General features: G+C 36.4%; 1 protein-coding gene across 1 annotated transcript; it reads right to left on the bottom strand.

Moving 5' to 3' along the window:
• Positions 1-2,786: 2,786 nt before the first annotated feature.
• On the bottom strand, positions 2,787-10,083 carry LOC103171644 (tyrosine-protein phosphatase non-receptor type substrate 1-like). The gene is made up of 7 exons (XM_042340531.1): positions 9,969-10,083; positions 9,379-9,699; positions 7,602-7,904; positions 6,455-6,562; positions 5,659-5,702; positions 4,540-4,650; positions 2,787-3,326 (listed from the first exon to the last, which is right to left on the bottom strand). The coding sequence occupies exons 1-6, from the start codon at positions 10,021-10,023 to the stop codon at positions 4,561-4,563; spliced, it is 921 nt and encodes a 306-aa protein (XP_042196465.1). The 5' UTR covers positions 10,024-10,083; the 3' UTR covers positions 2,787-3,326; positions 4,540-4,560.
• Between the last annotated feature and the right edge of the window lie 2,227 nt (positions 10,084-12,310).

The following is a 12,310-nucleotide window of genomic DNA, read 5'->3' as shown; positions in this document are numbered from 1 at the left end:
TGCAGTTCCAAAGCACAATTGGAGCCCATCCAGCCCATCAAGTTTGCACTGCCGCTTTCCTGTAAATGAACCATTCAGGCCTGAATGCTTATGCTATTGTTGCTTTTCTTTGGAATGCTTATCAAATTAGATCTCCATTCTATATATACCTGACTAAAGTCCGGATCCAACACTCTCTATCAAAGAGTCTCACCCAACTCTTTGTGTCTTTAGAACCTACATGATCCACCAATGTCCACCGCCTCCTTCCTCTTTTTCAGCGTCCAACCCATTTCCCTATAAAATGCACCAAAACCTTACCACAAGTTCACAAAATTGGTATGGATGAAGTTGACCCTTTGGACCATCCAATGTCATTCTTCCAGAACATCCATTGTACCATTTCCCCATCACAGTATCAAGCTGTTTTTTTAAATAGGTCGAGTGTCCTGGCCTCAGCTACTCTTCCTGGCAACTTGTCATTTAGTTACCCATATGTGAAAGGCGCTATATAATTGCATTTTGTTATTGTTGTTGAATTTGTTTTGATTTTTAAATGTATAGTTTCAAATGTACTTTTTAAAAACTAATGTCAGAATCACTGAATAATGGTTTAAATGATGCAACTTTTCCAAGGAAAATATAACTCTCACTATTGGTCAGTTGGTCATGGAAAAAAATGTTTCATGGAGGAAGTGCTTCACTTGCCTTATAATGTCAGATGGTGGCACTGCAACCTCTGTGCCAGTTTACTTTTAAACAAAGTCTGAATTGCATTTACCTTTCCAACAATATTGTCTTTCTATTTATTGTCCAGCTCTGCTCACCAGACTGTCCAACTCTGCCTGAAGCAAGCTACAGACTCTCCAGAACATTGCAGCCCTTGTCATTTCTGCAATAATGTCCAGGTACCTATGGTCCAGATCGTCTCCCTGCTACATTTGCTCCACAATCCCCCAATGTATCGAGTTGAAGATCCTTACCTTCACCATCAAATCCCTCCATATTCTTGCCCTACCATATCTCTGAGACCTCCTCAGCAGTACTTTCCCTGCCATTCGATCAGCAAGCACCAGCCTACACATTACTCAACCCACCATCAGCGGTCAAGATTTCAATCTATCTGCCCCAACTCTCTGGAGCTCCATCCCAGAATCCCTCCGACTTGCCCTCTTCTCCCTCACTTCTTTCAATGGCTGTATCTTGACGTTCCTCTTTGACCACGGAAATACAGTGCAGTGATAGATCCACATATATTAAACATTAAAAATAACATGGTATTAAATTAATTAGTTGTATCATATGATCTTTAATTTCCACCGGAATAGACAGATGGGACCTTGGCATAACATCTAAGTTGAGGGATTGGACCTTTAACACCCTCAGCATTGTCCCTTGCAACCACCCTGGACTATGTGAGTTAAAAGTCCAGGCATGGAGTTTCGTCCAACAATATTTGGATGTTCCCAATTAAACCAGGCGTTCACCTCTTAATAATTGCTTCATTCTTGTGCTGTGCCGAGGACCACAATTCACTGTTTACCATTCGGTTATATCATTATATTTGTACATTAATTTTCTGCTTACGCTTTCCTCTATCTTACAACCATTCCTTTGTATTACAGCGGATTCAGCATGACATGAACTTTACCATATATGGAATGTAAAAGCAGTGTGTGGTTTGATTGTCTCATTGCATTCGTCTGAATAAAAAAAATACTGTGTTAAAGCATGTTCTGTACTGTGAAAAAGGGCAATTGACAAAGTAATTTTGTAGAGATGAAACAGCTGAGATGAAACTTGTAGAGATGAAACAGATGAAACAGACCATCCTTTTTAGTACCAATGTCATTCACCAACAGATATTTAAAGAAGGAGCATTTCTGAAATGGACTTTTTAAGTTGGACAGTCTCCTAAAGTTTTTGATTGATGAACTGGAAATAATAAAATGTGATTATTTCCTTAATTTATGTCAGTCAACTATTAACTCAGGAAATTTATATTTATTTATCTGGAGCACATTTGTGACACTGGGTTGCAATAACTAATTGGATTGTTGCTTTATGTTCAAGGAGACATTGGCATTTGCTAACCTGCCCTAATATTTTCCAGAATTAGGTAAACAGGTGCGACCCTCCTGTATCCACTACTCGTATCCACTTCATTCCAGACAATTGGGACTTTTCCATACGTGTGGGGTATGGATAGGTGGAACTTTCAGTCTGGATTCAATTTTATTAAGCAATGGGGTTCAGCATTATGTGTCAGAAACTCTGTTGACCAAAACTAAGCATGATTTATGACAACTTGAAAGAAGATCTATCAATTGGAAGTGTATGTTCTATACAATCCGTGCTTTACTGATGTTGATCCAGGAAATTTTTCAAGATGTCCAGTATTGACTTGTTCTTAAAATATAAGCAGGTGTTTGTTGTTCAACTGATATTGAAATTGTGCATTATAACTGCACCTATCCACACTACACTGATCTGAAATAAATGCTTAAGCTGTTAATAAAGATGTCAATAAACAACGTCTATATTTAGTATAAGAAAGCGGGTCGCTTGTAATGGAACTTTTGGTGTCACTGAAATACATCAGAAATAGCACATTTCAAAATTTTGGTTGCTTCCTGTTAGGTATATATCAGCACACACATGACCATTAGAACGCCTACACATTAACCTTTCCTTTGCGGTAAATGAATTGCGCCATATGTTGTTGAACAGCTTTCAAGCTAACCCATACCACGTGTTGTTTTACCAATAGTAAAGACGCAAAGTGATTAAATGAGAAAACCACATGATTTATGTTTCACAATCGTTCTTTATTGAAATGTTAAGAAAATACACTACACCACTTCATGAGGCCAAACGGCTTATATGCTTTATTTAACTCTTTATAATTTTTTTTCATTGTTTAGTACAATTTTAAATTGGGTGTGCGATGATTTAAAAGCTATTCGATCAAGGCTTCTAGTCATGATTAGAGCTGTTAATACATTTGCATGAAACTAGATTCTAAATATCACATAAGTACACATGAATAGAATTAAGCATCAATATTTTCCTGCAATGGATTTTCACAAATAAGTAGACACTAATTGAAAAGCATCAAAGCCATTACTTTATAGGGATGGAGAACTAAAAACAAAATGCACCAGTAATTGACTTCTCGCATTACTTCTGTGTGTCTATTTGTTCCCAGTAGATAGCTGCTGATCTGCTGTGGTTTTCACCTGTATTTGAGAATATTCCACACCAATGTTGCTGCATGCTGTTTTCTTTGAGTCTGTTAAATCCAGAACACTGTAAATTATCTTGTTATCGGCTCCCCTTTGTTTGGTCTGTAAAACCAAGATTTCAAGCTTTAGATATTTCAGTGTTCATAAATCTCCTAAGAGAAGGACCTATTATAATTTTGATTACCGCGCCCCCCCATAGCTCGGTTGATAAAGGCACTGCTCATTGTAGAACTCAAGGGTACAAATCAAAGTTCTAATCATCTCTTGCAAAGGAATGTGCAGTGGGACTCAGCAAACCCTGGGCTAGGAAGAAGGTCGGGTGGAAAGTCAGCAGTGGGGGATGATAATTTCCCTCGGAAAGTGATGTGTGTGTGATTATTAGTGAGAATATGTACCAATTATCTTGCGACCAACTATTTGGTGCGCTCAGTGTCTTGGCTTACACAAAAAGAATGACGACTGGCTGTATCTATACTTGTGCCAACAGAGGGTGGAATGTTAGAGGAAAAACAAAATCAAAATATAGACAAGCTTATAGTAAATGACCAAAGTTAGTTCAAATCTACAACAAAAACTGTTGTATATAGCCCCTTCACACATGTTGTGTCTCAGAGTGTAGTTGAAGTGTAGTTCAAATTCTTGAATTCAGTCTTAACTTTGAAGTCAGTTTAGTTTAAAGACCTTACAGTAAACCAGCTTCAAAATTATGATTGCATTTAAGAATTTGTCAAATTCACTAACAAATACACTCAGTGCACCTTACATTAAACCACAATAAGAAACAAAGTGGTGAGGCGCAAATTCTTAATGCAGTCATAATTTTGAAGCTGGTTTTCTGTAAGGTCTTTAATATCAAATGCAATTGATATTAAGTTCAAGGTGGTTCAAAATGCCCTAAATAGAAACACTCTGAATCTAGTTAGAATAAAATAATAGAATAATAAAATAGAATAATAAAATAATAATCCTTGCATTATTATGTTCACGTCTAAAAGATGTCTCAAAGCACTTCACTGAATAGACTGTAAAGTGAATTGACTGTATATTTGTGAGCGAAATGCAGTAGTCAATTGCGCACAACATTGTCCCACAAACAGTTGTGGATTGAAGTGACCAATTTATTATTGTTTCTATTTTAGGGATTATTATCAGGTGTGTGAAGTAAGGAAACTTGCCCAAGGTTTCACCCTGCCAGGAATCGAACCCAGGTCTCTCGCTTGCGAGGCGAGTGCTCTAATCACTGAGCTGCAGGACTCCCTCCATGTACGTTTGATAAAAAGAATCTGTATATTAATTTTGAGTTTCTCAGCTTTACCTGAGCGTACACTGTCCTCTCCTATGGATGTTTAGGTCTCAGAGATTTTTTAGAACTAGTCAAATCCAGTGAAACATAAGCCACCGTCTCATTATTTGCTTCCTGTATCCCCTGTAAAACAAATATGCAATTATTTAGTTTTTTACTTGTTACAAGATCACAAGAGAGGTTCAGATAAAGAAGGCCCTGTGGTTCATTTGACTTCAGCCTTACAGAATAACCACCACAATGTGTTTTGATCACATCATCAACCTGTTATTAAACAAATCCAGCGTCCAGGACTCATCAACGCCTCCTTGTAATCTGCTCCAGTTTTTAACTACATGGTGTCGGTCCTGAAATTGTCCTTTTGCAGCTAAACCTGAGCCTTCTTGTTCTGCTATCTGAGTGCATCTGAAGGTATTGTTCTGGGTTTACTTTCTCACTCCCATTAAACATATTGTACAGTTCCATAAAATTCACTTTGAGAAATTTCCTTTCGAGACTGAAGAGCACTATGTTTTCCAATTATTTTCCATTTCTCTCATAGGATCATCTTCCTTGGTCTCCTTTACATGCCTGGCCACCCCCCCCCCCCCCCCACCACCACCACACACACCCCACCATGTGTCACTGAGATGATCTATATGCCTGACAAGTATATAAATTGTTTGCCTCGTTTATTGCTACTTCACCTTTTGGAAGCATGATACGCTACATGATACAACCTCTTCCAGTCAATTTGGAATGTACCTCCTCAAATGTCTGTGTGGGTTGGACATACAGGAACGTTCTGAACCCGTGTTAACGTATTTGATTATTTATATACAAATAATTGTCCTTTTTTGTTTCCGATGTTTCACTCATTCTTTCCAATTATTGAGTCTATTGTGTCTACACTTGTTATGCTTCAGTCACATTTCTTGACAATAAAATCATAGAAACTTAAAGCACAGAAGAAGGCCATTTGGTCCGTCATATCTGTGCCAGCTTCGCAAGAGCAGCCTTTTCAGTACCATTTACCTGCAGCTGACAACCTGTAGCTAATTCTTTTTAAGATCTGTGTCTAGTTCCCTCTCGAAGGCCAACAAGGATTCTCTCTCAATGATTACTCCCGGCAGAGTATTCTCATTACATTACCTGCTCTCCATTCCTGTTGGATTCATTTAATTTGCTGTGTTTTCCTAAAACAAACAACAATAATAGAGATATGTTTTTTATTTGATAGAGCACCTTTCAAATCAGAAATTTCTCAATTTCTCAAAACGAATTCAAAGGATTTACTGCAAAATGTAGTAACTGTATTTCATTGGAAACTCTGGAATCAATTTGTTCATAGGAATATCTTTAAAAGAGTTATGTGGCAATTGATCATTTTTATCTGGGAGACCTAGTGGCCAGGACACCATCAGGAACTCCTTTCTCTTTACAAATAGGATCACGGGATCTGGAATATGATCTTGAATAGACAAACGGGATTTCAATTTCAATCTTATCCGAAGGACTGAATCCAGTGGGGATTCAACCGCAAATTTCTGACTCAGAGACATGAGTGCTACTAACTAAGCCAGACTGTCACCTGAAATTAATCATAAATGAAATATGTCCCTAATATCCAGGTATTAAATTTGAAAATGCTTTGAGTAGAATATGTGCCATTGGACACTTTACATTTTAAATTTTAAAAAGATTAAACCAGTAAGCATTCTGCTAAATAAATTCACCAACGTGATTCTATCAGGACATTTCGATTCTGTACCTATCCCACTGATCTATAATCTTATTGGCAACTTTACAGAAACATGCTCTTTAAACATCTGTTCTATCGCCTCACCTAATAGCCTCGCTTTTGCCCAATAAGATGGTGCAAAGAACACGGATGGTATTGAGATAAAAGATCCACAATTAATCCAAATTGAAACAGAATATGTCTTACCTTTGCTTTTCATTAATGGAATCCCAATGATTAAAAGCAACAGCATTGACAACACACCCACTGCGCTTCCAGCGATCAGTAAATAATAATCATCTGGAAATTCATACTCTATAAGAAAATTACAAACTATGAATTATACCTGTACATTGTGAAGTATGTCATTAAATTCTTGTCCTACACAGGATGTGTTATTAATCCAGCGATGCTTTGGTCTTGCTAATTACATTGTTTGTTAAAATAGACTAAAGCGAGTAAAAATTAACATTTTATTTTACTTATTTCATGAGGGATTAATATATAATAGGAGTTTTACATTCTGCATATAGAGTTTCACATTCTTGATATTCTTTACATCACAGTAATAATACTTTATATTACAGTAATTATACTTGAATTTGACATCAGCCGGGGTGGTGTCAAGGATCTCCACAAGATTTAGCGTAAAATGTAATAACTATTTATAATAATAATCCTTGCATTTGATACAGCACCTTATCACATCTTTCAGATGCCTCAATCGTGCTTCACAGAATATACTATAAAGTGAATTGACTGTATATTTTGTGGCTAAACATGGCAGCCAATTGCGCACAGCAGTGTTCCACAAACAATAAATTGAGTGAATAAATAATTTTTTTTTAAGAGATTATTACTCCCAGAAACGTGATCTGCCAATCGACTAACAACTGACTTCCCACTTACTGCTTGGTAAACGGAGGCTTGTGGAATAAGGAAATTTGCCCAACATTTCGCCCTGCCCAGGAATCAAACCCAGGTCTTCTCACTTGCGAGGCGAGTTGTGCAACCACTAAGCTACAAGACTCCGCGTCGCCTCATATTTGTAGGTGAATATGGCAGACCAATTTTTATCTGGAGCATGAAGAAATCGGGAGAAACTTACTTCTCTTGTCGAATAGTCCCATGGGAACTTTTAAACAAATAAACCGTGGTTTAATGTCTCATCCCAAGCATTGCACATCAGACAATGCAGTCCTCACTCAACAGTGCACTGGAGTGTCGCCAACACTATTCATCAGTTGAGATTAGCAAGGGTATGACTGAAGTTTGTAGAATGAATTAATTATCGGATATATTCCTGTAAGAATTTAGTTCAGATTAATTGAAGTTAAGATTATCGGACTGTTACCTCTGTCAGAAAAAGGAATCATAAAGTTTGCAATTCCTTCGGTCCGGAGGCTGAGGTGAGATACCATGCAGGTATAAACGCTCTGGAGACTCTGTGTCACTCCCACAGAACTCGAAGCTTGATACAGTCCATCCGAATTCTGTTGTTGAGTAATATTTATCCCAGTCGAAATTATGGTCCCATTTATATACCAGTTGAAGATGAGATTCCCGGGGTAAAACGCCTCCGTTTTACACACAAGAGTTGATGCAGAAGAATATTTTTCAGCAATTGTATGGAGTATGTTCAGGGGAGTTGGAGCAACTGTAGAACATAAACACAACAGAATCATACAAGACCCGATTGGGGAACAAACTATTCTGATGGTAGCTGATTAATATCGCATCCAATGCTTTGCTTTGTAGAAATGTTATAACTTTGAATTACGAACCGCCTTTTAAAGATGAAAATGTGGACACAGAGAGTTGACTGATTATTAAGTTAATTCTTAAAGTTTATTATAATATATTACAATTATTATTACATTATTAATTAATATTATTATAGGAATTGTATTTCCATTATAATTCATAAAGAGTAAAAAACAAATATAGAATAGAATAAAAAGCTGGTGTTCGTTTTTCATCCAACAGCGAGTGAGAGTCACAGTTTCTAATACCACAAAAGATAACAACAACAATAAATTACATTTGTATAGCTCCTTTCACTTTGGGAGTACATTCCAAAATAATAATAATAATAATAATCCTTGCATTTGATAGAGCACTTTTCACATCTTCTCGACGTCTCAAAGCACTTCACAGAATATACTTTAAAGTGAATTGACTGTATATTTGTGGGCGAACGCGGCAGCAAATTGCACACAGCAGTGTCCCACAAACAGTCGTGGATTGAAAATGACCAATTTATTATTATTTTGCTTTGGAGGGATTATTAGGCGTGTGGAGTAAGGAAACTTGCCCAAGGTTTCGCCCTGCCGGGAATTGAACTCAGGTCTCTCACTTGCAAAGTGAGTGCTCTAACCACTGAGCTACAGGACTATGAAATGTTATTGTCGTCCAATTGAAGCTGCGCTCCCATTCTAACCAATGTAAATTTAACGGCTTCAATTTAGTTATACCCTGTATATAATTTATAGTTACAGATTGAAAGTCCGGGGAGGATTAACACCACGGGTCAGAGACAGTCTCAACTGTATTGAACTTTCTGGATTGTATTTAGCCTCCATAAACAAGAGAAATAATTTGTTGCTGTTAATCTAGTTAATGGGAGCTGAGGGGGAAATTAAGGTTTGGGGTTGATGTTTATGCTATTTAAATGTCAATAAGATCTGTTTCAAATTGCCACAGATATACCCTCACATTTTTTAACTGAATTGCGAGATAATCCACTAAATGTCATGATTATTTTGGTCCGATTCAAGAAGTTCTTTCACAGCAGGGAGTTGTGTCAAAGCGCTTCACTGGGTTTTACTGAAATGTGCAGTGTTTGTATTTTACAGGCATATGAAGCAGCCAATTTGCACACAGAAATGTCCCACAAACGGTCATGAAGTCAATAACAATTTTATTTGGTAACTCATTGGCCACAACAGTGGGAAATAAGATATGGTGTGCATGGGATAACAATTTTGAAAACCTACGGTAGGGAATTACAACATTTAGTTATGCCATAAATATTTTGTATTAAATCTCAATAAACCATTCTGCTCCGCTTAACTATTAGTGTCATATTTAAAAGTTGGAATAATTGCCATCTCTGCCGTATTCATACTTACCGCACACAGTTAACTGCGACCCAGATCCACGTCCTGATTCTCTTCCCTCATGGATCACTGCACAGTAGTAGACACCAGAGTCTTGGATTCTCACATCCAATAGCTGGAAGGAGTAGTTTCCTTTATCTTCAAAACTGAATATTTTCCTGTTACCATCGTTTGCATGAAGATATCCATCTTCTCCATGCTTCGACCAATATACTTTTATGCGTGTGTGGTTTGGAGAGACAGCAAAAATACATTTGAAGGTGATGTTTTCACCTACGAGTGGAATTCCATGTTTGGGGTGTTGTGTTACTTCGATCAAAGTACCATCACTTACTGCCAAAAAGAATTTCAAATTAGGATTATACAGACGATAAAATGAATAATGAAAAGTAAAGTCGAGTAGAACAACAACAAATTAGATTTGTATAGCGACTTTCACATCGGGAGGAGACTCCTGAGAGATACACAAATGACATAAGAAGACATTGTTTGCTTGCCAAACATCAGCGGAAAAGAAAACAGGAAAAATTACAGTTTGACAATTTATTATACAGTATTTGCATTATTATTCAGAAAGTTGCAGACATAATATAAACACACACCTGCAGAATGTATCACCATGAGAAACAGAGAATTAAAAATAACACTCGCTGCCATATTAATCACTGGCTGAGACAAACCATAAACCTGTTGCTGGACGTAACTCAGGGTTGCAGTCGCTACAAATGTGAAATGTGGCACTGACACTGACTTCGGGTCTGTGAACTCAACAGACACAATTTAATTGGATGCATTACATCAAACCAAAGGCAGTTGTCTCCATAAAAGGTGTTGCCAATCTCTTGTCTTGCAGGCAGCAAAGATGAAAGTGCTAATTTGCAGATGACAGTAAACTGGGGGATGGTGAATGGGCGCGGAAGCCTTTTTGTTCCATATATCTTTCATCATATAAATAGTTCCCACAGTTGACATAGCGCCTTATCATATCATGAAAACACCCCAAGCATTTACCGTGAAATGAAGACTGTATATTTGTAGGTGTACATGGCAGCCAATTTGACGACAGCAATATCCTACAATATTCATTTATATAGCGCATTTTATTTAAGAAAGACACCTCCACATGATTCATAATGCTAGATAGGCACCCAAGCTGGGGATGTGAAAGAAGGAGTTGGGGAAGGGAAGGATAATCGGAAATTTGGACAAATAGAAAGATTTTGAGGAAATTCCTGTGTAGCGCTTTGAGATATCTCGATGACGTGATGATGCACTATAAAAAAATTAAGGATTATGCAGATTATATTATTAATATAAGAGGCTATAGGGCAAATTACTTGCTTTATAAATGACAGGATTTATATCCAGAAATTTCTAAACATAAACCTTTGGAAAAAGACAAAGACCGTCAAATAACACTTAAGTTCACGATAAGTCTGAGGCTAATCAGCATGATGGCATCACTGGTCTATAACGAGGGCTTGCAATTGCTTGAGATGAAATAAAAGGTATTGGGTTTTGACTTCCTTTTATCTTGGATAGATTTTAATTGTCTCTTGCACAGATCGGTCCGAAACATACTAACAGTGCAACCTCCAAGAGCCTTTGGCATCTGCAAGAAACAAAGTTAATTTTGTGGGAGATCTGTTCTACTAACAAAAGAATCTTATAGTACTGAATCTTGTATAAGATCAATAAAATCAGATGCTTATGAGCAGATACTTTATATATTGCGATGTTTTTTTCCCTGTTAGATTCCACAGAAGTCATATGGAAACACAAAGCAGACGGATTTGATGCAATTTAGTTTAATCTGAAGATGGCATCATTTTTTGCAAAGCGATATTTGTGTTTATTACTCCAGACAGCAAAAATTTGCAAAGAAAGCAGAGATATATTTTATTGAAAGAATCTTCAGAGCGACAGTGAGGTAGCACAGCTGGGTAATTTACATATACATGTTATCTCAACGGTAAATGTTTTTCTATCCATGTAGAAAGCATTGCACGTTTAGAGATAAACAGGAACATTTTAAGACCTGGTTTCATACTTTGTTTACTTTGTTTATCGGCTCTACTTGGATACATACGGTGCATCTCCCTCAGATGTTCTGTTTCTACTGCAGTCAGTCGATTTACAGCAGCAGAACTCAATCTCTTTTCATTGTTTCTCTCTTCTAACATCTACAAAGGATGTTAATATTGTTAATAATAATAAATCAATATTAATAATATTAATTTTAATAATAAATTAATATTAATAAGTTAATATTAATATTAATGTTAATGTTGTGAATAATAAAACATTGTGAAAATTGCAAACATATTAATCACATGATTGTCTTCACTGACCATATATCATCGTGAATCAAAATTAGGCTGTATCTTAAAAATATTTAAGTTTCCAAAGTACTATTTTAAAACAGCAAATCAGTTCACAATTAAACATAACAAATGTAATAAAATATGGAAATGTAAAATGTAATAGTAAACATATATAACACGTCTTGATGTGGTAGACTCGTGTTAAAGAAACAAAATAAATTAAAAATGGAAATGGCAGCAATTACGTAAGAGTGACTTAATGAATGAAAATCTTACCTTTAAAGAGGTTGATTCTGAAACAGTCCACAATGATAACCGCTAAAACAAGCATTACAAACACGCACAATGGAAAACAGAAAATACTGCAGATACTGATGCCTAAACCTGCAAAGTAATGGCAAAACTGTATATTATAAATGATGTATTTTAACTGAAATGCAGTTTTTAGACTACTCTGAGGAACAACATTAAAGGATGCTCTGTTATAAGCTTCAAACTGTGAAATTTAATGAAAAATCTTTTGAGACAGATATAAATTAAAAATACAATGTTCTGTTATTTTACATAAAGAGAAGCCATTAAATATCTTTTTGGAGGAAAATACCGTCAATATTAATATA

Source organism: Callorhinchus milii, unplaced genomic scaffold (genome assembly GCF_018977255.1).
Source record: "Callorhinchus milii isolate IMCB2004 unplaced genomic scaffold, IMCB_Cmil_1.0 Scaffold14, whole genome shotgun sequence".
Taxonomy (NCBI): Eukaryota; Metazoa; Chordata; class Chondrichthyes; order Chimaeriformes; family Callorhinchidae; genus Callorhinchus; species Callorhinchus milii.
The sequence above is the reverse complement of the archived record's forward strand: the minus strand, read 5'-3'. Positions and strand labels throughout refer to the sequence as shown.